Source organism: Dioscorea cayenensis, chromosome 19, assembly GCF_009730915.1.
Source record: "Dioscorea cayenensis subsp. rotundata cultivar TDr96_F1 chromosome 19, TDr96_F1_v2_PseudoChromosome.rev07_lg8_w22 25.fasta, whole genome shotgun sequence".
Lineage (NCBI taxonomy): Eukaryota > Viridiplantae > Streptophyta > Magnoliopsida > Dioscoreales > Dioscoreaceae > Dioscorea > Dioscorea cayenensis.
In genome coordinates, this window is record NC_052489.1 from 17248615 (window position 1) to 17273047 (window position 24433).

At 36.1% G+C, this 24433-nt stretch overlaps 1 protein-coding gene across 1 annotated transcript in view; it reads left to right on the plus strand.

Moving 5' to 3' along the window:
* LOC120283358 (alpha-mannosidase-like) overlaps positions 1-21821 on the plus strand; it is a 47129-nt gene extending 25308 nt beyond the window's left edge. The window contains exons 19-26 of the mRNA XM_039290016.1: positions 17594-17659; positions 18145-18257; positions 18346-18430; positions 20143-20253; positions 20328-20423; positions 20497-20544; positions 20619-20687; positions 21385-21821. Coding sequence (XP_039145950.1) covers positions 17594-17659; positions 18145-18257; positions 18346-18430; positions 20143-20253; positions 20328-20423; positions 20497-20544; positions 20619-20687; positions 21385-21573 — 777 coding nt within the window. The 3' untranslated portion in view covers positions 21574-21821. The remainder of the gene's footprint in view (positions 1-17593; positions 17660-18144; positions 18258-18345; positions 18431-20142; positions 20254-20327; positions 20424-20496; positions 20545-20618; positions 20688-21384) is intronic.
* Positions 21822-24433: the final 2612 nt, after the last annotated feature.

The following is a 24433-nucleotide window of genomic DNA, read 5'->3' on the forward strand; positions in this document are numbered from 1 at the left end:
CTTCGTGGGACATCTTATCGTGGTTTGTTTTTTCGGTGATTCTCCTCTTCGTCTTGTTGCCTACTGATGGCTGATTGAGGTGGATGTCCTAATACTCGTCGATCATCGTCACAGTTTGGTGCATGTTTCTTGGTAATTCTTTGATTTCTTGGAAGAGCAAGAAACAAGATCGTGTTTCTAAATCTTCTACGGAGTTTGAATACCGTGCTATGTCTGCTGCTTGTTCTGAGATTGTTTGGCTTCGTGGTCTTCTCGCTGAACTTGGTTTCTCTCAGTCCCTACTCCGCTTCATGCTGATAACACTAGTGCCATTCAAATTGCTGCCAATCCTGTTTACCATGAGCGTACCAAACATATTGAAGTGGATTGTCATTATATTCGTGAAGCCTTAGACACTCATCTTATTTCTCTTCCTCATATTTCTACTAATCTCCAGATAGCTGATGTATTTACTAAGGCTATAACACGACATCGTCATCAGTTTCTAGTGGGCAAATTAATGCTTCTTGATCAACCAAAATCAATTTGAGGGGGGATGACAGCATATATCAAGCCTCAATTGGTATTATAGTTGTAAATATATTGTATAGCTGTAACTTCCTTATTTAGATAGATCTAATTGCTAGCAATTAGCCTAGATTTAGTTATTGTAATTGCTGAAAATCAGCCTTGTAGATCTCTAACTTTTTATATATAATGAGGAGAACTCTCATGGTGGGGAGACATTCATTTCAATTCAATTCAATTTGATAGTCTGTCCTTGATCGATCTCAAAATACTTGACTTTTTGATCATTGTGTAATGACGCTTGTTCAGATCTAGTAAATTCAAGCACAAATTCAGCACTCACACTGTATTTCAGTAAATTCCCAGTTGTCCTGCTCTAAATCAGAGCTCACTGATATGATATTATCACTAAATTGCTCAAAAAAACAACAATAGAATCTGATGTACTGAACTACAATCAAGCAATAGCTGGAATAAACTCAGATCTAGTCTCTCAAGAGCAATTACAGAAGTAATAATACTGATTAACAGTTCTCAAAGACAACCAAAGATCATTAACTGGAATGGAAAAAAAGAACGAACAGTAAGAAAGTAAGATAATCCAAACCCGGTAGTGAATCACCACCGAGCTCCTTTTCCTGACTCCTCAGAGAAAGGCCTTTGATTCTTCTTCCCTGATGAACCTCCAGCTTCTCCAATTCATCTATTTATTCCAATAGGTAATCTTTCAGACGAATGTTGGCTCTCCTCAACCGTTGATTCTTCTCAATCTCCATCCTGACCGTCGAATGGGCATTTTCCTTTTCAACAGATTCCTCCATGTGTCATCCAGATGATGATTCATTTAACCCAGGTGTCATTGTAGCCGCGCCCTTCGATGGAGACTTGGTCACGTGACCTTTCACTAATTCCTCATCCTCTACTGGTGTGTGTTTATATCTATCAACTAACAATGCATCCTCTAATGAGCTGCAACCCAAATCAGCCATCAAATTTTCATTCTCACCCAGTAATCCGGACTCACGAAACCCCTTTTTCAGCCTTCACCTGTCCGTCCTCTGCTGAGTTTGCCTCCAATTTCAAGGGTAACATTACATTTGCCCTCCCATCAAAGAAGACCTTGTCCTCAAGGTCTGTAAATAGAGAAGGATTTTGGCCAGCAATTTCAGATCCTCCCAAGACGATTCACTGCTTGATAATCCTGTCCAAGATATCAATAACTGCTTGACTGGTTGAGAATTGCGAAGAATTTGTCGAGCTTGTAAAATGAATTCAGGTTGAATGACGGCTCCCTTTGCATCAGACAATGGAGGTAAAGGTGAAATGCTACCCGGTACTTCCCCATGATAGAGTTTCAAAACAGACACATGGAAAACATGATGTATTTTGGCCTCACTAGGCAATGTCAATTTATAAGCCACAGCTCCTAATTTCTGTATAATTTGATACGACCCAAAGTATCACATGCCTAATTTGTGATTTTTCTTGAGAAACACTGAATTCTGTCTGTAAGGTTGGAGCTTTACTAGCAACCAATCTCCCACCTTATACTGAATTTCAGTTCTATGATGATCAGCATAATGTTTCATACGATCCTGTGCTTTCTTCAAATTGAGTTTCAATTGTGCCAACAACTGATCTCGGTGTTGTAGAAGTTCTGTAATGGAAATTGGATCAACATATGGACACTGAGAAGGTATGATTGGAGGTGGCTCCCTCCCATACACTGCTTGAAATGGTGTCGTGCCCAAACTGGTATGAAAGGATATATTATAGGAAAACTCAGCCCAAGGCAACAAGTCAACCCAAGCCTTTGGATTATGAGAAATGAAGCAGCGCAAATAGTGTTCCGCAGCTTTGTTGAGATTTTCTGTTTGGCCATCCGTCTCAGGATGATAAGCAGAAGATAAGGCCAATGAGGTACCCATACGTGTAAATAGAGTTTGCCAGAATTTACTGGTAAAAGTTTTATCCCGATCATTGATAATAGATCTAGGAATACCATGGAGCTTCAGAATATGTGTGATGAACACCTGAGCCACAGATTGACCTGAAAAATCCTGCTTAAGTGGAAGAAAATGCCCATACTTGGAAAGCTTGTCAATCACCACAAATATCACTGAGAACCCTTTTGATAATGGCGGCCAGCATATAAAGTCCATTGAAATATCTTCCCAGACTTTATTTGGAATGGGAAGATGTTGGAGTAATCCTGCTGGGTGAGTGTGAGACACTTTAGCTCTCTGACAAACATCACAAGTTTGAACAAAATTCTTAACAGATGCCCTCATCTTCGGCCAATAAAACTGGGAAGCGAATCTTCTAAGGTAGTGTTTCTTTGGAGGGTTTTTGAGGGGTAAATTTTTTAGTAAGTCACTAAACTTTGGCTCATTTTCACTTTGATCACCGAACTTCAATTTCTATCAATTTGGTCACTCAACTTTAATTTCATTTCACTTCGTAGTAAATCAAGATATTTCAACCTCCAAATGAATGATGTGGCTGTTTTTCGATGACGTGGACATCTCTAATAGACTTAATAATGTGTCAATAGGAGGATTGACTTAGATTTTTAGACAACCATGTAATCAATTGGGAGTTGAAATCCATGATTTATTACCGGTTGAAATCAAATTAAAGTTGAGTGATTAAATTAATACAAATTGAAATTCAGTGATCAAAGTGAAAATGAGCCAAAGTTTAGTGACTTACTAAAAAATTTACCCGGTTTTTGAGTTACATGTAACTTGAGTTACTGGGTTTTCTGAAATCCAGTGTTTGGTTCACAGGATTTCAAAAACCAATGTAACTCATATTACATCCAATGAGGGATTTGGTTTTACGGCTAAATTGGGCGTAAAACCAAATCCCTTATTTTTAAATTTCTTCAAATGCATAACTTGTGACCTATATGTGACCAATTAAATAAAAATAAATATGATTAAACATTTATGGATATTTTTGTGGAGTGAAAAAATATAAAATTTAATAATAAATTTAATAATTACTTTGATAATTAATTTAATAATAAAATTAAGAGTTAAAATGATTAATGCGATAATTAAAATCATTAATAACATGCTAAAAATATATGAAAAGTGCAAAATACTTTTTTTATTGGGTTAAAAATTAAATTTAAAAATTATAAAATATAATAAAATAAATAAATAAATAAATAAATATACTAATAAATTTAATAACTAATTTAATAATAAAATTAATAGTTAAATTAATTAATACGGTACTTAAAATCATTAAAATACTTATAATGTAAAAAAATTTCTAATTTCAAATTTATAAATATCTCTTATCAAATACAAAATCCTATAATATAGCATCTATAGTACATCCAACTAAACAATAGATTTGGCTGCAACGTATTATAAAATCCTTGGATTTTTCGATTCATATCGTAACTAGAAATCACTGTATTTAAAAGGTTTTAATTGGCAAGCATGCCCCTCCCCCAAGAATGAAGAGTGAAATTCTGTAATAATAATTTGTGAAGTTGAGAGTTCTCAGGGATAGCAATCTTATCTTTCCACCATAAAACATTTTGCTTCCAAGTATAAACATTGTGATGTTGATTTCCCTGTTGAATGTCCTGAATTATTGCCTGAAATTTTGAATCATTGGCCTGAGATTTCCGTATCTATTGCAACAATGAAGTTTGAACTGAAGAACAAGCTAGTAAAAAACATCTGGAGAGGCTATTTGCTACTTTATTATCAGTACCAGACTTATATTCAATTAAGAAATCAAATACTAGCAATTTAGGCAACCATTTCTGTTGCTCTGGGGTTGAATAACCTGAGAAGTTAAATGCTTTAATGCTTGCTGGTCAGTTTTGATCACAAACTTATGGTCAAGCAAATAATGCCTGAATTTAGACACAGCTTCAGTTAAAGCAAATAGCTCTCTGATATAAGCAGATTGTGCCGACATTTTTGGAGTCATTTTCTTGGAGAAATATGCAATTGGATGTCTGTTCTGACTTAGTACGGCTCCAATCCCAGAACCTGAAGTATCAGTTTCAAGAGTAAAAGGTTGAGTGAAATCTGGCAAAATTAAAATAGGTGCAGATGTAACAACAGTCTTTAACTGAACAAAAGCATTAGATACCTCAGAATTCCACCGAAAATTCTCTTTCTTGAGTAAATCTGTCAGAGGTCTTGCCAATGAAGCATAATTTTGTATGAATTTGCGATAGTATCCACTTAAACCAAGGAATCCTCTTAACTGTTTAACATTCTCAGGTGTAGGCCAGTCCAGTATTGCTTGGACTTTAGAAGTATCCATAGCCACCCCTTGGCAGAAACAACATGACCCAGATAATCCACTTGCTGTAGACCAAAACTGCACTTAGGGAACTTTGCAAACAGTTGATGAGGTTGAAGAGTTTGTAAGACAATCTCTAAATGTTTTAAATGATTACCCCAAGACATACTGTAGATGAGTATATCGTCAAAAAATACCAAGATAAATTTCTTGAATGCAAATTGAAATATTTGATTCATCAGTGCTTGAAATGTGGCCGGGTCATTCGATAAACCAAATGGTATGACCAGCCATTGATAATGGCCATTATGTGTTCTGAATGAAGTTTTGAACCTATCTTCTGGCTTCACAAGGATTTGATGGTACCCAGATCTTAGGTCAAGTTTAGAGAAAAATTGAGCTCCAAAAAGCTCATCTAATAGTTAATCAACTGTTAGTATTGGGTAGGCATCTTTTACAGTGATTGAATTAAGGGCCCTATAATCCGTGCAGAATCGCCAAGAACCATCTTTCTTTTTGACCAATAATACTGGGGAGGAGAAAGGACTAGTACTAGGTTCAATGAGTCCTTCTCCAAGGGTAACATTACACATTGTCCCATAGTTTTTTTTTTTCTTTTGGTAATTGTTGGTTTCAAAATTCTGTCTGAAATTTTTTAATTTTGTATTCCATAAATAACTAGAGTAGTCTATTATGGTGTATCACATGAAAGATTGTTTGATCCTTATAGAATGGATACTGAGAAATACCATCCTAGACTTGTTTATCAACTCATATTTATGCAGAAAGTTTAATGAAGATTCCAAGGTTAGTAACCTTAGCAAAGAGTGCTCGAAAACAAGTAAACAAACTATTGAAGAAAAGGATGTAATCTGATCATTGAAAGAATAGTCTTTTCACACCCTATATAATTGAGGTACAATTCTTTTTAAATAAGAAATAATTGGGGTTTTCTAAACTTAATCCAAAAAAAATTATTACCCTTATTAATAAATCATATATTATTACTCTGACATTTCCCCTCAAAATTATTGATAAAGAAGAAGTAAAAATCTAGAGTTTGTTCAGCAGAAATTGAAACTGAGTCAATGAGTCAGTTTTTAAGAACATATCAACAATGTACATAGAAGTTTGAAAATGTGGAAGAATGATAGTGCCTTTTAGATAATGTTGGCGAATAAAATAACAGTTAATGTATATGCTTTGCTTGCTCAAGGTAAACTGAGTTGTATGCAATCAATATAGCTTTCTTATTATCAAAATGAGGTGTAGATTGAGATTGTGGAAATCTTAAAGCATCTAAAAGCCAATGAAGCTAGATAGCCTTAGCTATGGTAGACGCCATAGATTGGTACTTTGCTTCAGTATGTGATCTAGCAACAACACTCTATTTCTTGCTTTTCTAAGAGATAAAGAATCTCCCAAATAAATACGCAACTAGCATTGGAGTAGCGATCTATGATATCCTGGCCCAATCTCAAAATGCAAGCAAAACTAAAGATGAAGATGAAAGGAACAATAATTCATAATGGTATGCGCCTTACCAGTATGAAAGAATTTGAAGAACAGCCATCCAGTGACTAGTATGAGTTGAACCAAACTGACTAACAACATCGCAACAAAGTGTATATTAGGACAATTGACTATGAAATTTGTTAATGAGCTAACAAGTTCTCAATATTGAGTAGGATTATCCAAAAGTTTGCCATCATCTAGAGAGAGTTTAAGGTTGTACTCTGTTAGAATTATGTTATAGTTTATACTTGGTTAATGGGCCATATCACAAAACCCTAATATTTCACTATATATATCCTTGTACTTCTTTCTTTACTAATGTGATATACAAACTATTTCTCCTATCTTCACATGGTATCATAGCAATATAGTGGGCCCAATATATATTTACACAAGTGGTGTAGGACCTCTAAGACACAAGTAGTGTACAAGTCCATGTGTGTAGGACCTCTGAGACACAAGTAGTGTACAAGTCCATGTAAATAGACCTCTAGTGTACAAGTCTGTGTAAGTTCGACCGAGTTGAACTTGAGGTAGGGTGTTGGAAATATAGTACCACATCGGTTGTGTAATAGAAGTGTAATGGGTTTATATATAGGTATAGAGGTTGAGCCACTAAGTCTTTAGACTTTTTGGTGCCCTAGCCGCCACCCAAAACCCTAGCTGCCGCCATCGCCACTCCAAATTCTAGCCTTCCACCCACCGCCGCCACCTCTACCGCCAGCCGCCGTTCATCTCTTGCCGTTCTCGTTGGTCTATGGGCACCTGGTGATGTTCCTCAACCCTTACCAGTGATGCCCTTGTCTTGTTGCTGAAGGATTTGTCTTGTCGTCGTCATGTCTTCGTCTCATGATTCTTTAGTTAAGAATCTCCATTGTACCTTGCAAAGGTTGGATGGGAGGAACTATATTTTTTGGGCACAGAGTTTTGAGCAGTTTCTTATGGCTCATAAGAAATCGTCGTACCTCACGGCAGATGCGCCGGACCCGAAGGATGCCAAGTATGCTGATTAGCTTGCTGAGGATGTTGCAGTGCGCTCATGGTTGGCCGGTAGTATGGAGCCGGATATTGCCCGATGATAAGTGCTTAAGTAGACATATTTTTATATATGTTTTACATGCATTGAACATCATTTTTACCATGGTTTATGTCTCATATTGTGTATTTGGTGTTCTTTTATGCATATAGGTTGTGAATGCCTTGAAGAGTAAAAAGGAAGCAAAGATAGGCTATAAAGACACAATGTTGGGAGTTCTTGTTCAATTCAAGGACCAAGACACGAGAGGAGTTCATAAACATGGAGATGTGTGACAACTTCCAAGAAGATTCAAGTCAATTCACTAGTTGGAAGGGCACAAAGGCAGCCACATCTTCATGTTCCTTTTCTTTATGAAGATTGCAAGACCTCTCAAAGATATGTCGATGAAGAAAAGTTTTATAGCCTACCACATGGACGTGTGCCCGGACATGTGGCCTCAAGAGAAGAGTGTTTGGATCGCGGTTTGTGAATAGTACTGTAGCAATTTCACGGTAGCAAATTTCTGTTCACGCGACCCGCGTGGAAATTCCTACAACCCACGCGGGCGCGTGGAAAATCCACACGGGCGCTTGAGAGCACGTGACAGGCGTGGTTTTGGGCTTTAAATAGGCCGTTTGCCCTATTTTGGAGGGACTTTTGGCAAGGGTTTTCGCGAGCACTTTGAAGGCAAGGCGGCTAGGGTTTTGGAGGAGGTCTTTGGCGATATTTGGGGGCATCCATCACCAACTTTGATCGATCTTCTCTCCGTCATAACATAGAGGGAGCCTTCGGCGGCCTAGCTTCGGAGAAGGATTCTTCAAGACGTTGGGCGACCCATCAAGGGCTGGTTGTTCTTGGATTACCTCGACTTATTAGACTCGGTTTAGAAGCATTTAGTGAATTATGAGCTTCATGTTAGATCCTAGGGGGAGCATTGCCCGGGTACCTCATCTTTATTGATTGAGATCTCTTTTACTTGTTTTCTTGCTCGTTTGCTTGCTTATTAATTCTCTTGCAATTAGTTCATTTCATCACATCCATTGATTTTGACTAGATAACTAAGAATTGGTTAATACTAATACTTCCGTTCCCTATGGATTCAACTACCCACTCATCGGGGTAATTATTACTTCGACACCTGTGCACTTGCGGTTTACACGCATATTAGGGCGTGTCACCCGAAGTGTGGTGATGTTAACTACTGCAAAGGCAATTTGGGAGATGTGCAGATTGACATATGGAAATGAAAATAACATCTCTCGTGTTTTTGAGTTGTATGAGCAACTGTTTACAGCCCGTCAAGGCGATCGTACCGTCCCTCAGTTCTTCACTCACATCCATAGCCTGTTGGATGAGCTAGTTATTTACCAGCCATTAGTTCTTGATCCGCCACCCTTCAGTCGTTCTTGGAATGAAGTTGCGATCATCGCATATCTTTTTCGAGCTACCTCTTGAGATGCAAAACCGGTGAAGGGCCCTATTACGAGTTACGGCGAATGCACGATCTTCTGCTTTGTTTATGCTCGCGTGCTCACTCGTCTTTTACATCCACATCTCCATCGCCCGTTGTGTCCTCCGATCGATCCCGCTTTGCTAGCTTCGTGGGCGTGGTGGTAAAGGCTCCTCTCGTGGTGGTCGAGGAGCTGGTCGTGGTGATTCTCGGAATAGGTTTGTGTGTACCTTCTGTCGACGGCCATGCCACACTGAGGATCGCTATTGGGATAAGCATGGTCGCCCGGCAGTGGCCAATGCTAGTACCGAGGTGGTTGATCTGTCATCCACTTCTAGTCTTTGAAACAGTTTGTCACTATCTCTCAAAGTCGATCGTGGACGGTTCCAGCGCCTACGAGGCACGCGTCTCACACCACAGTCTCTTCTTCTGTTTCCTCAGGTAATGCCTTTCTTGCTTCTAGGGGCAGTTCCTGGATTATTAACTCTGGGCCTCTTATCACATGACAGGTACAAAACCTTTTTTTCAAAATCTTTCTCCGTCTATTTTTCGTTATGTGGCAATTGCCGATGGACGATCGTGCTTAGTGTCCGGAGAGGGAGTTGTGCAGGCTTCCTCTCAGCTTAGACTAAATGATGTTCTTTATGTACCTGAATTTCCTGTCAACTTGCTATCCGTTTCGGCGATCACCAAACATTTGAATTGTAGTATAATATTTTTCCCTTTTCACTGTATTTTTCAGGATCTGTAAACAGGGAAGAGGATTGGTTTGGGGCTTAATCATGGTGATGGCGTGTATACGTTGGTGCGTGATGATATTCCTCGTGGTTTAGCAGCATCTGTTTCTGACTCCGAGTCATCACTCATATGGCACTGTAGATTGGGTACCCTTCTCTTAGTCGGCTTCAGCAAACTTTGCCTTGGATTCTGGTCGAGTCGTTTCAATGTGAGTCGTATCAGTTGGGTAAACATCATCGTGCTACCTTTAAGCGTTCTACTTTAGTGTTTAGTCGGTCGTTATTTGATTTAGTTCATTATGATGTTTGGGGACTTTCTAAGGTCGCGTCTATTTCTGGTCATTGTTACTATGTTGTGTTTGTTGATGTTTTTTCCTGAGCGTCTTGGGTATATTGTTAAAAGACCGTCGGTCTATTGCTGATGTCCTTCAAGAAGTCATTTTGGAAATAAAAAATCAATTTTCCACTATTCTCAAATGTCTTCGCACAGATAATGCTTTAGAATTTGTCTCTTCTGCTGTAAATTTTTTGTGTGCGCCTTTTGTGATTATTCATCAAACCACCTGTCCACACATCTCTCAACAAAATGGAGTTGCTGAAAGAAAGCATTGTCACATTTTGGATGTTGCACGCACTCTCTTAGTAGAGCGTAATGTTCCTATGCATTTGTGGTCTGATGCTATCTTAACTGCAGTCTATCTTATTAATCGTATGCCTTCTGCACCCTAAGGGGGAGAGGTTCCTCTACGTCGTCTTCTACCTGATACCGAGTTGTTTCACTTATCCCCTCGTGTTTTCGGTTGTGTTGGTTTTGTTCAGGATTTAACTCCTGGTTTGGACAAGTTGCGCCCGCGTGCTCTTAAATGTGTCTTTGTTGGTTATTCCCGCACCAAACATGGATACCGGTTGTTTCATCCGACTAGTCAGAAGTATTATGTGTCTATGGATGTCACGTTTTTTGAGTCTCAATCATTTTTTTCTAACTCAGTTTCTCACGATATGTTAACTACGTCATCTGATATTGTTCTCCCCAACCCTGTTTCGGTCCCTCCGCCTGTGCCTATGCCTAGTGTGACGCTTCCTCCATTGGATACAGATGATGGTCGTTTTGGACAGGTTTATCATCGACGCCAACGTGTACCACCGCAAGCTTCGCCCCCTCCGGTCCTCTCCCGGACCATGCAGATCCGTCTCTTGATCTTCCATTGCCTTTCGCAAAGGTTTTCGTTCTTATACTAAACATCCCATCTCCTTTTTTGTTTCTTATGATAAACTTCACCCGTCCTTCCGCACATTTGCTCTTTCCTTGTCTGTTGAGTCAATTCCCAGGAACTACCAGGATGCACGTTTGCTTCCACAATGGCAAACGGCAATGGATGAGGAAATGGAAGCCTTGAGATCTCGTGGTACATGGGAGCTTGTGCCTCGCCCTGCTGATGCCAGCGTCGTCACTTGCCGATGGGTCTTCTCTGTCAAGCACAAAGCGGATGGTACAGTTGATCGCTATAAAGCCCGGTTGGTGGCCCGTGATTTTACTCAGACTTATGGTGTTGATTATGCTGAGACTTTTTCACCAGTTGCTCATCTGAATTCTATTCGCATTCTACTGTCGGTAGCTATGAATCGATCATGGGCACTCTGTCAACTTGATGTGAAGAATGCCTTTCTCTATGGAGACTTAGTTGAGACAGTGTTTATGGAGCAACCTTTAGGGTATGTTGCTCAGGGGGAGAATCTAGTCTGCCAGCTCAAGAAAGCGATCTATGGTCTGAAACAAAGTCCTCGTGCATGGTTTGACAAATTTAGTGTAATTGTAGTTGTAGATGGTTTTCGAAGGTTAATGTGGATCATTCTGTGTTCTATAAGAACACTTTATCTGGTTGTGTTGTACTTGCGGTATATGTCAATGACATCTTGTTGACGGGTAGCGATCGCCAGGGCATTCAGAGAACTAAGGAGCATTTAATGAAGCATTTCGTTACATGAGACATGGGACGACCCAGATACTTCCTTGGTATTGAGTTTGCATATGCCAAAGGAAAGATGACGCTCTCACAGCGTGAGTATGTGTTGGACTTACTTGAGGAGGCGGTTTATTGGACATGAAACCGGAGAGTACACCTATTGAGCGATCGCACCCTTTTTGGGAGACATCTTTCCCATTTCTCAAAGATCCCGAGTCATCTGAGGGCGTCTAATTGGCAAGCTCGTTTATCTAAGCGTTACTCAGTCCCCGATATATGTTACCCGGTTGGACTCTCGAGTCGGTTTATCGTGAGCCACGAGAAGTTCAGCGGCGGGGTGCTCCGAGGGGTTCTTGCGTATGTTAAAGAAGCTCCCGTGAAGGTCTTCTCTACAAGAATCATGGTCACCTAGGGCGTTGCGACATATTACGACTCGGGTTATCTTTGGTGATAGAGGGGACAGAAAGTCTACGTTAGGCTTCTGTACGTATGTCGGTGGAAACTTGGTTACTTGGCGAAGCAAGAAATAGAATGTGGTTTCGAGATCGAGTGCAGAAACAGAGTACAAATCGATGGCACAGACAGCTTGTGAGATGGTTTGGGTGCAGTCTTTTCTATCTGAGTTGGGATTCCCTATCACAATACCTATGCAGATGTTGTGTGATAACCAGGCCGCTATCTTCATTGCAAATAATCCAACATTCCATGAGCATACCAAGCATGTGGAGGTTGATTGTCACTATGTTCGTTATATGGTACTGACGGGAGTCATCTCTACGCCATATGCCTAGTCGTCTGAGCAACTGGCAGATATCTTCAACAAGGGTTTAAATGTTAAAGTCTTTAGTAATCTATACAACAAGCTGGGCATGCTCGATATATATGCTACAGCTTGAGGGTGAGTGTTAGAATTATGTTATAGTTTATATTTGATTAATGGGCTATATTGGGCCCATACCACAAAACCCTAATATTTCTCTATATATATCCTTGTACTCCTTTACTAATGTGATATACAAACTATTTCTCCTATCTTCACACACTCAAAAGGAGTAGCAACTATCTTTTCATCAGTAAGGCCCGGCTCTATTAAGCATATCCAATGCATACTTAGTCTAAGATAAAATATAACCATGAGTTGATGCAACTTCAATGCTAAGAAAATAATGCAGAGTACCTAAGTCTTTCATTTCAAATAGCTTTGCAATGTAATCTTAAGAAAGGTAATATCATTTGAGTCATCTTCAATAATAATCATATTATCCACATCTAAATCAAAAGATTTTACCATGAAAGGAATTATGATCGAATAAAGAAGAATTATAAGGCGAGTTAACAAAGCCAAGTTAGATTAATGCTGAATTTAATTTCTGAAACCAAGCGTAAGGTGCTTGTTTCAAACTATAAAGTGCCTTACAAAAATGACATAATTGCCCCTCAGTGTAGCAAAAGGAAAACATATACTTCTCTTCATGTAAATCTCCACTTAAGAAAGTACTTTTTTCACCTATTTGAAGAAGAGGCTATTTATTGAAAAAGAAAAAAGGCAATTGTTGCGTAACCGCAAGCGTACGGTTTTACCAAGTAGTATTTAAGATATTGATCCCATGGTGACAATAGTGCTGATTACCGATTAATTGCAAGTAGAGATTAGCTAGGCAAATATATAATATGAATGTGAAATGAGTAAAACAAGGAATTTAAGTAAAAGAAAATATGCAGAAATTAAAAGTAGAAGAGGTTTAGTTGTGAGGATAGTTTCAGAAATATTAATCCATAGGATGGGTTTAACCACAAAGTGTATTGGAGTGTATGTTTTAAATCTCTCTTGACACAAAGGAATTACTTTAAAGGCAATTGCCAAAAGAAGTGCTTGCTATCCTCTTTCAAGGTACAACAAGGAGGTTAACCTAAACTAACTCCTATTTACATGGTGGTTAGCCTAAATCAAACTTTTAATCACAAGACAATTTATCAAAGCTTCAAGAAATTCAAACTAAAATCTCAAGTTTGGTTCCTAAAGAATCCAAGATTCAAGGTTCATCTTTCAGTATACCTGCGTCTCTAAAATCATACAAGTAAATGCTTTCACATCCACAAGTTACAAGAATTTAGAACCAAATCAAAACATTATATCATTGAAAAAAAAGAGTATTCCGAAATATAACCATTTCTCCACAATCTTGGGCTAAACCCAATCCTAGGCTAAGAGTTTTACTCTTTTGTAATAAAATTACAAACTAAGAGATTAAATCCAAGCACTTTCATTTTAAAATACAGAAATAAAAAAAAAAAAAAAACAAGAGAAAACACCCTATCTTTTCTACCAAAGATTCCTTTCCAGTCTTTCCTCTTATGGATATCCTCCTCTGTCAGCCTCCCCTATTTTCTGAACTGTTTTTCAGCTTTTTTTTCTATGTCCAGCTTGGATCCATTGTCTTTATGTTCTACAGTCAGCCTTGCTACACAAGTGGGTCATGTTTTTTTTTGTTGCATTTGGCCTTCTGTTTCCTCAGCTGCCACAAATGGTTCCAATCCTTTTCTTGGGCCTCTTTACTCTAGCACCATCTCCCTAGATATAAGGAATGCTAAAAAAAAAAAAAATTGAGCTAAAGAGAAAAATTACGCACAAAAGTTAAAGAAGAATGCATGATGAGATGACAAAAATGGGGTCTAAGCCATTTTTGCCACTAGAGCAAATGTCTCGTCACAATCAATGTTGTACTCTCAAAAGAAGCACTTAGCCATAAGATGAGCTTTATAGCATTTAAGAGATCCATTTGCTTTTGTCGTAATCTTACATATTGACATACAATAAGTAATATTTTTATTTGCACATAATGCCATAATATTCTTTGTGTGAGTTTTATATCAAGCATCAAGTTCTTTCTGTATGGCTTTTTGCCAGTTGGGATGAGAAGATACTTCTTTAAACAAATGAATGTATTTATGATAAAAATAAGCAATAAGCAGAGGAACAAATAGAAGATATACAAGCTAATAATGTATACATGTCAAGATAGCAACGAATTTGATGTGGTTGAACATGAATATATGGAGAAATTGGTTCAATAGGATCAATAGATAGCGATGAAATGACACCTGTAGAATCATCTTGACTAAATAAAGATAGATCATCTATCTTAGAACGATGAGTGTAATGTCATGTAATGAGATGTGGTGAATGGGAAGAAGTATTGTAAGGAACTGTAGGAGTTGAAGATATATCATTAGAAAATGGATCGATGAAAACTAGATTTGGACACTTAGAAGACGACAAAATATGGCTCGATGAATAAAAAAGAATGGTTTCTAGAAAGGCTACAAGCCAAATATTATATAATTGATTAGTTACAGGATCAAAACGCCGATTTTTGTAATTTTTTATAATCAATCACATATCCATTAAACACATGCGCAACTTAGCAGATAAATTTGTGCATTCTTAAGCAGGTAATAAAACAAAACATGTGCACCCAAAAACTCATAAAGAGGAATTATTAGGAAAACATAATATAAGGTCTGACAAGGAGGAAAGCCAAAAGTAAGTGCAGAAGGAATACAATTAAGATGACAAACAACAGCTAAAATAGCTTCACCATAGAATATAGATAGAGCATTAGCAGAAAGTAACAATGATTTGGCAGTTTCCACAATATGACAATGCTTATGTTCAACAGTTCCACTTTGTTCGAGGTGAAAAGATAAAGAAGTCTGAGAATTATTTCTTTGGAAGCGAAAAATTGCATGAATTGATTAGATAGATACTTTCCTCTTGAATTAAAATTAAAATATTTAATTGATTTCCTAAAGTGGGTGTGTAACATTTTGTAAAAGTTAGAGCGCTTGTACATTTTGTAAATCCATGTCTTACGTGTGTGATAATCAATAAACGACACATAATAACGTGCACTCCTTTGGTACACAGGTTCCCATATGTCTAAATGAATCAAATCAAAGGTAGATGGAGAAATAGTATGACATTGGTAGAAAGTCCTTGGCCGCATACACTATGTCAATGTGGTTGCCCAAGAATAGATTATGAGTGAGATTGATCTAGGTAGTCAGAACCGGACCGGACCTTACCTTTAAACTGGAGTAGATCAGGGTTCAAGGGTCGAAAGGTCAGACTGCGGTCGAACCGGGTCGAACTGGATTTAATATATAAAAATATAAAATAAAATATATTAAATATTATATTAATTTTTAAATCAAATACAAGGCTTGATTCCATATTCAAAACATAACATTTAACAACACTTAATTAAACTAAATCCATATGAACCTCTAAATAAAATTATTCTCATCCAGTTTTTCAAACATTCAAATCAAATCTATAAAATTAAATTCTTATGAAAATACATGATGTTGCGAGAGATGTAGCAATCTGGATTTCTCAAAGAGAGCAAGGTTTTCATGTGGGGCTTGGTTCGTGGGGAGGAGCCGAGGTTTGAAGGGAAAATGAGAAAACTAAACATCAAGAAGTCCATAGAAAACTAAATAATCCTAAAAATTAACATTATCAAGAAATTTGGAAAAAAAAACAATAATAAAAGTGATGAAATTCAATCAAGAAACCCTAAATAGAATGACAAGATCTGACTCTGCCCAGCTTCTTCATGATAAATCGGCGACCAAGAGGAGAAAACTCAGAGATCAAATAACTTTTTGCGAATCTGCGATTCGAAGAAGGATCTGTGTTAATGACTAGCAAAATGGAGAAAAGATCAGGGATTTAGAATGAGAGAGAAGTGAAATAGGGATTTGGAAGGGCTAGGATTTGATGGCAAGGGTCGGAGAGATGCTTGATCGAAGGGAGAGGATGGGCGGTGCCAAGGTGGTTGATGCTTGACGAGAGGGAGAGGATGGGGCGGTGTGCAGGTGCCACAAGAGGAACTGGCGAAGAAGCAACCCTTATTTTGAGGGGAGGGAGAAGATGGGCGGTGCGCTAGTGCCGGTGCTTGAAAGGAGAGAGATGATCGGCGGTGCCGTAGTGTTGGGTCACGGGTGGAGAAAAAGCCCTTTGCCGTGAGCTTTGATAATTGATATTAGGTTTTTTTTTTCTTTTACTGATTGTTGAACCGTGTGAACATGACCAGTTTTTTGTTCAGACGGTTTTATATACTGAGCCGGACTGGTCTACTCTCGGGGTCCGGTCCAACTGGGTTGGACTACCTAGAGATTGATATGGCACATAAGCATATTGTCAGCCATGGCCATGACTTCGACTATGGCCATACCTTATAAGTTGGGGACAAAAGTTATTCTAATGCCCTTTCTCATGCATGGCAATATCTCCATTCATTTGAACTAATTTTAGACATAGTTGTTGTTGCCAAATATGGAACTTCACCAGCAAAAAATAAAAAATCCTTTACAAAAAATAAAAGCCTACAGTGCCAAACAGTCTCTGTTACAATACTTCCAGCTACACCAAAACCTCCGAAGTCGACTTGATGCCATGTTAATTCAATCCTAAACAAGTGAAAAAAAATACATTGAAGAAAGAGATGTGATCAAAGGACTAAAAAAATAATTTTTTTCACACCTCATACAAGTGAGGCATGATTCTGTTTAAATAGGAATAGGATTAGGGTTTTCTAAACTTAACCTAAAAGATACATCCTGCCTGTGTAATACCTTAGTTGCGTTTATTATATTTATAAGTAATGCAAGGCATATTATTCATTATAAGTTTTAGAGATATTCGTAGAGACACAAACTATTGAAGCATACATAATAAACCTATAGTCTTAAAAAAAATTAAGAAGAGCTTACTTGTTTGAGATTCATTGAGAAAATTTATTGATTTAGAAGTAATTCAGTATTATCATTCTAGCCTTTTTGGACATTATGCTTTCAAAGTTTATAGAATGTTTATCCTTTTCCCAAGTTCATCTATGCATAGCCTTGTTAGGTATTATGTTTTCCAGGCTTACAGAATACTTAATGTTTTCCTTGAGCTTATTTGCATATGGACAAATTTTACAAGATAATTGTACTAATTTTTTGTGCAATTGTGTGCAATATGTTAGATTTCTTCTGGTGTGCAATTGATCCTCCATTCACTGTCTTATTTTTCTGGTTGTTAATATTTTATCTATCTGCAATGAAATGCTGCTAGGTTCGAGATTATCGAGAAGACTGGAATCTTCAAGTAACTCAACCAGTTGCAGGAAACTATTATCCAGTAAATTTTATATCCTTATTCTTATGCAAACTTTCTAATGGCAGATCAAAATTTTGAATTATTTTTTGTCATACATGTACGTTGAAACTCGTAAAATACATGTAACAAGTACATAATATCAAGGTAAGGTTCCATGAAAACCATAAGTTTGTGTGAAATTTATCATATCATAACTGGGCAAGGGAATCTCTTCGTTCCATAATTCTGCACTCGATCTGTAGACATACACCATTTTGTGGTCTTCAAATACATGTATATCTTACTTCAAAGTAACTAACACACAATATAAAAGATAACTTTCCAGAAAATAGAGAGTTCAAATTTGCAATTTTTCACTTCTTACAGAATTCCTGATTGTCTAGTCTTACTTTGTAACCAATATCATATATTTTGTCAGGCCATTGGTGTGAAACATTTTTATTGGTTACAATACGTTGCAGTTTCTCTCATGATTGATTAATTTGTTTACCATATGAAATTTTCAGATCAACCTTGGAATGTATTTAGATGACGGAAAATCAGAGCTCTCAGTACTTGTAGATCGTGCTGTTGGTGGTTCTAGCATTCAAGATGGCGAATTGGAGATCATGTTTCATAGGTTTCCATTATTTTGTACAATCAATTTTGTGGTCGTATTTTTTCTTCAAATTTCCTCATACTATCCATTTAATTGAGGTATGATGCAGGCGCATTCTCTTTGATGATGGTCGAGGTGTGGGAGAAGCACTTGATGAGACTATCTGTGTACAAGACATCTGTCAGGGTCTTACTGTATGTTATATCTTCCTCTACTATGATTCCTATCCGCATTTATATTACCACGTTATTCAATACTGTTGATCATACAGATCTGAATTAATTATTTTATAATTGAGCAATTTACTCTGTAGATATTCTAGAGGTCTGGAAAATTTTAATTTGAATTTATTTGTTTGTCAAAAGCCACTTCTGCAATCCTGCCAATCATACAGATTAGCAATCATCTGTTCTCTTAAGCTAATAATTCTCCATCGATTAATTAAAAAAAAAATTGAGTTTTAAGTTATTCATTAATCTCTCATCCTCTTTGCTTAAGCTTTTCGGTTGATATGTGTTTGGCTTGTGTCTAAAACTAAACAGAACCCTTTTCTCATAGCTTGCTTTTTGAACTAATAATGGAGCAAATGCCTATTCTATGGGTATATATCTTAGCAAAGCCTTTGCTTTATTAGTTTCTTCTTGTTGAATGCACAATATACCATTTAGTATGCTGCTTCTTTTCTTTTTTGTTTTTTTGAAACAATGCTTCTTTTGCTTCATCCTATTAGTTTCTTCTTGTGTTGTATGCCTTTTTAGTACAACTATGTCATTTTATAAAGTAGCCATGCAAGGCATGCGTCCTGGAGATGTCTGAAATATGAAATACAAAACAAAATTGTTCTTTTGTGATTGAATTCATATGGATTGCACAAAAGTGCATTACTTATATATTATAAGTATAACAAATTGGAAACAAAAATATGAAAGACTTCTCACATGAGATAAAATCATGACCTTGAGTTGTGGAATTCTCGGAATTCTAACTGGAAAAGATTCAAATTGCTTCATTCTACAATTTAGATATGACTGCATTTTTGTAAATAAGAGGGCAGTGAATTCACATTCTGTTGACTCAAAGTCACGATGCGGGAACAGATATACAACTAGGTCTCTATTGCATATATCATATTACTGATCTATAATTTTGTTAAGAAAACAGAAGTGCCCAGATTTGACACATTACCTATAGTACTGCAAAAAATAAATTAGACGAGCTTCATAATGACAAGAAAATGGTGGATCCGAATTATAGGTGGTTACTCTAGCCTTTTTCTAGTAATAGATGTATACTTATTTCGATAAGTTCTCCTTAACTTATTAAGCTATGTCAAAGTAGCATTCTTGTTATTTTCTGTTTTCTCTTCTACTTTCTTCTCTCTTTTATTTGTTTCATTTTATTTTCTCCCTTTTCTCTGTTGACTTATATTCTTAGCTTTTTCAGTTAAAAAAGGCAATTCCATACACTTTATCAACTCAAGTTTTCTTCGGCATTTGGTTACCACAATTATTTTGAGCTACAGAACTAAATTTTGATAAATTAGACATTTTAGTTATCCTTGTAGTGATAATGTGTTGAGCTCCTGCTGCTGCTTCTTCTTCTTTATGAAATGTTATTCATCTTGCTCCCATTTACATTTATTTTTCAACATGTATACATGTTGCATAACCATTCTGTTCTATATGTTTGGTTACTTTATTATAAATAGGCAATGGTAGAGTGATTAAAATTGAGAGTTCAATTAGAACTCAGGTTGAGATCAAGTTACTGATTTTGCAACCTTTACTCTTTTAATAAGAGATGTATTGACCTAAAGTTCAAAGAAATAATAAAAAGATGAAGAAAGGTAATAAATAAGTTAAACATGCTTTAGACGAAGAGTTTACCTGCTTGCATTATTTTCCAGACTAGAGGAAATTATTACTTGGGCATCAGCCAATCAGGTAATGGATCACAATGGCGCCGAACTGCTGGACAAGAAATTCACTCACCACTCCTTTTAGCGTTCAGTCTACAGGTATGATGCTTACATTTAGGAAGGTTTGATCTTCGGATGTGCTTTTGTTGATTGCATTTACTTAATTTTTATAGAGTGAAGAAGATTGGAAGTCTTCTCATATTCTGAAAGGAAGTCAAATGGATCCTGGTTACAGTTTACCCCCTAATGTTGCCCTTATAACACTTGAGGTAATTCTCTGTTAAATTCAAAGTAAATTTTATTTCAACATTCTCTCTTACATGGGTGAAGTTTATCATTTAGGATCTAAATGATGGAACTGTGCTCCTTCGACTGGCACATCTATATGAGGTGTGTAGATGCATTATTTATCATAATTGGTTCCGCTTATTATCATTGAACTTGTTGGATCTAAATGTTTTTAGGCTGGTGAGGATATCCAATATTCAAAGCTAGCCAAGGTGGAACTGAAAAAGATGTTTGCAAACAAAACGGTACATCTTTCTACTTGATGATTTGCATCATTGTGTTCTCTGATCTGAGTGCATTATTTGAGTTGCAAAAATGCTTTAGCACTTCAAATATTCTTTCATTAATACGAGGGGTGGCCAAGGCACTTCTTTTAGCAGTTCATAGAAACTTTTGGTTCTTTCCATTATTCCCCTCTATGATTGAACTTGTTATAGTATAACTATATTTGTCTCAGCCTTTACTTTTCTTTCTTTTTATTACAAATCATATTCCCATGTAATAGTATTTAGGCATATTACAATTATATAATATCATGCAGTTTATATTAGACTCACTAATAGTCCCACATTAGCTAATGCAATAACGTTGGTCTTAAATACATTAAGTGTAGGTCTTAAGTTTTTTGGTTAAATTGAGTTCATGCAATATGTTTAACATTGGACCATAGTTTTGTTAATTAGTTTTTTTTGCAATAAAACCTTTAAAATAGACTGTAGCATACATATCAAGAAGGCATATTAGACTAACAAATAATCCTGCAGTGGCTAGAAGTCTAAATCTCTCTTTTGGGCTGGAAGTCTAATCCTCATTTTATATGATATTTTCTTATTTGTTAATGCTTAGCAGATGTGTGCTGGTTTATACTTGGTAAGCAATCATATAATATATCCCCAAGATAAATTAATATTCTGTGCATACTATTTGGTATGCTCTTTGCAGATAAAAAGCCTGACTGAAACAAGTCTATCTGCAAACCAAAATAAATCAGAGATGAAGAGAATGAGCTGGAGAGTTGAAGGAGATACTGGAAATTCTGTGACTCCGGTGAGAGGAGGTACTGTAAGTAATGCTACACTTATTGTCGAGATGGGGCCAATGGAAATTCGCACATTCCTGCTGGCATTCTAGCTCTGATTCTTCGACGCGGAGCAATCATAAATCTATGTCCTGGCCATGGACTGAAGCTGCTGTGTTTTTGTTGTTAAGCAAAGAGTAAAGTCTTTGTGTAAGTTCTTGTGTTCCTATGTGCTATTTAATGTTATCAATAATCAGCTTGGCAGTGTCATGGCCAGTGATGCTCATATGTTCACTACGAACTATTATTTGGCTTTCTTTTCCACTGCCTTATCATAATCATTATCTTGTCCTTTTCACTCTGTCCTCTTCCTTTCTTTATGGCAGGTGCTAAAGAAAACTTTACTGGTATCTAGAGAGAGAGAAAAAGAAAACAAAGGCAAATCAAGAGCCGTGGTTGCTTAATTAACTATTGTAGCAACTCATACACCCATTGAATAGTGAACCATGCTTTGATTCGAACTCTCAATCCTCCGTGTAGCTTCTTGTATAGAAAATAAACTAATTATCTTCTACCTATTCCATTTATCGTTTGTGTTAGGATACATTTTAATTTTGTCATCATGACCTAATTAGAAACGCTAAGCCTAGCTAATCTTAAATAAGTTTGTTTAATAATTAATTTTATAAATTATTAATATTAATAGGAATATATATTATAAATTAAGAAAAGTAAATTTTAAAGCTTAATAGAATTAACTAATTCAAAATTTGGTAAATTCTTTTTTTTTTTAAAAAAAGGTTTTTCCTCCCAAATGATTTTAAACTGTCACATTATTTAATATTTGATTGGATGGATTTAAAAGAAACTTAATTCCTTAATTCCAAAGGAAACCATTTCAATTTTATTTTTATCTGGGAAAAACAATTCTACTATATTTCATCAAATAAAACTCTGTAGTTCAAATTTTAATGGCACTAGCTCAATATTATAGAATATGATTATAGTGAAACTACCTTAGGTCAAAATAATATTTAATATTACATATAGATATATATTAAATTTCTTTATATGTATTTAAATTTATTTTATGAATTTTAACTTTAAATAATTATTATTTTTTATCCTTTTCGGGTTCTATAATAGCCAATTAGCTATCCTGTTATTAAGAACTACTATTGGAGAGGATGAAGTTAGTTACTCATTCCCTCCTGGCCATGTAAACCTAGGATTGGAATTGTAGCTGTAGCTTGGCCATATTTTTCTCAAATAATTTATCAAAAAAAAATAAAAATCTGGTAATTCAGGGGATATAAGTGATTATCACCCTTAGGTATTTTTTTTTTTTTATAATTCCAAATTATGAGCTTATAAAAAATATCTACTGTATCCACGGATGAGGCTCATCCAATTATTTTGGTTTAAGAAGTAACTTTTTTTTTTTTTAAATGAATGTGAACAAATCACCGTAAGACATGTGCTTAGGTTTTGAACAAATTTCTTTAGTAAAGACACAAACACCCTGAGTAAAAATTTGAGGTCAATTGATCAAGAGGTCATGATTACACTATTCATTGCATTGGTATTTTTAACTGTCTAAATGTTAATTTTTCATTATAAGACCAAAAATTGGCTAGTTTTGAAATTTTATTGGTCTTTAAGAAAGAATTATAGATTTATCTCTCGCCTCAGCAATTTCCGTCACACCATAATCTTTCTCATACTCTCGTGATTCTCAGGCATGCAGTCATCTTCAAGAATACCACTAGAAAGTAATATAGCTCAATAACATATATGACTCCCAAATCTCAACTACGCTTGAAAAAGAATGGGGCTAAAGACTCCAAAACTCTCCAAGGAGCTCTAGAGGTATGGCCAACTTTTTTTTAAAAATTAAATCTGACTATTTTATATTTTTATTTTTATCAAAGATTCTTTTTCTTCTCAAAGTTTATCTTCTAACTCCAACTTTTAACTTTGAAGGCTAGGTGATTTAACCGGGCAGTTTAGGTTTATCCTACTCTACGAAAGGAAAAGGTTTTAAGAAATTTGAAACCGTAGTAATCGGATAATAGTAAGTTTATTTTTCATATAAAAGGTGGAGGATTAGACTATCACCCAAAAATATAATTGATTATTTAGTAACACTATGGTGATTTGCCCACCAACCAAAAATTCATGTAACACAAAGGGGATACAAATCACCTCAATGAAATCTTAATGACGATGACCAGTCTTATATTTTTTTTTTGCTTATGCATATTCTTTTGAAAATTTTAATATTAATAGCAAAAAGTTAAAAAATTAAAAAAAAGATTTAAGGCAAGTTTACTATTCAAAATGACCTACCATTTTATTTTTGTTAAACTTTTTTTAAACAATGTTTCAACAAAAGTTTCAAAAATCTTTTCTGGTTTTCAAAAACATACATAATTTAAAATTATTGCTTTCAAAGTACACTATGAGCATAATGGTGCAAATCTAGTTTCATATAACATTAAATCATAACTAAAGTGTTTCTCTTTATGATATTTGGACTACTAAAACTCATTTATAAATGACAATTATTTAGCAAAAACACCTTTTAATTTCAAACCCCCAAAGCATGTAACGGTGGTTGATGGAGTGATTTTTAAATTTTATGGATGAAAATGCCCTTGTATGGAAAGTCGTGCTGCAGCCATTTCGACGGTTTGAGAGGAAGTGGGGGTTTTTTCTTAGGGTAACCCCAAGAGACGAATTTACTAGAGCCGTATACTTGTTTTTTCTCAATTCGCGTCTTTAGCTTTTCTCTTTTCGAAGTTGTCTCTACCGGCACATCCTCTGTAATTTCAGCTTTTCCCTTTCCACTGGTGTCTCGAATGAGAAGTCCCGCTCAAGTATTCGGCATTTCATCAGTTTGCAATCTAAGGTATTGATTATGGTTTTATGTTAACTATTCTGTTACAAAGAAAGATTTTTCGGTTTTGTTTT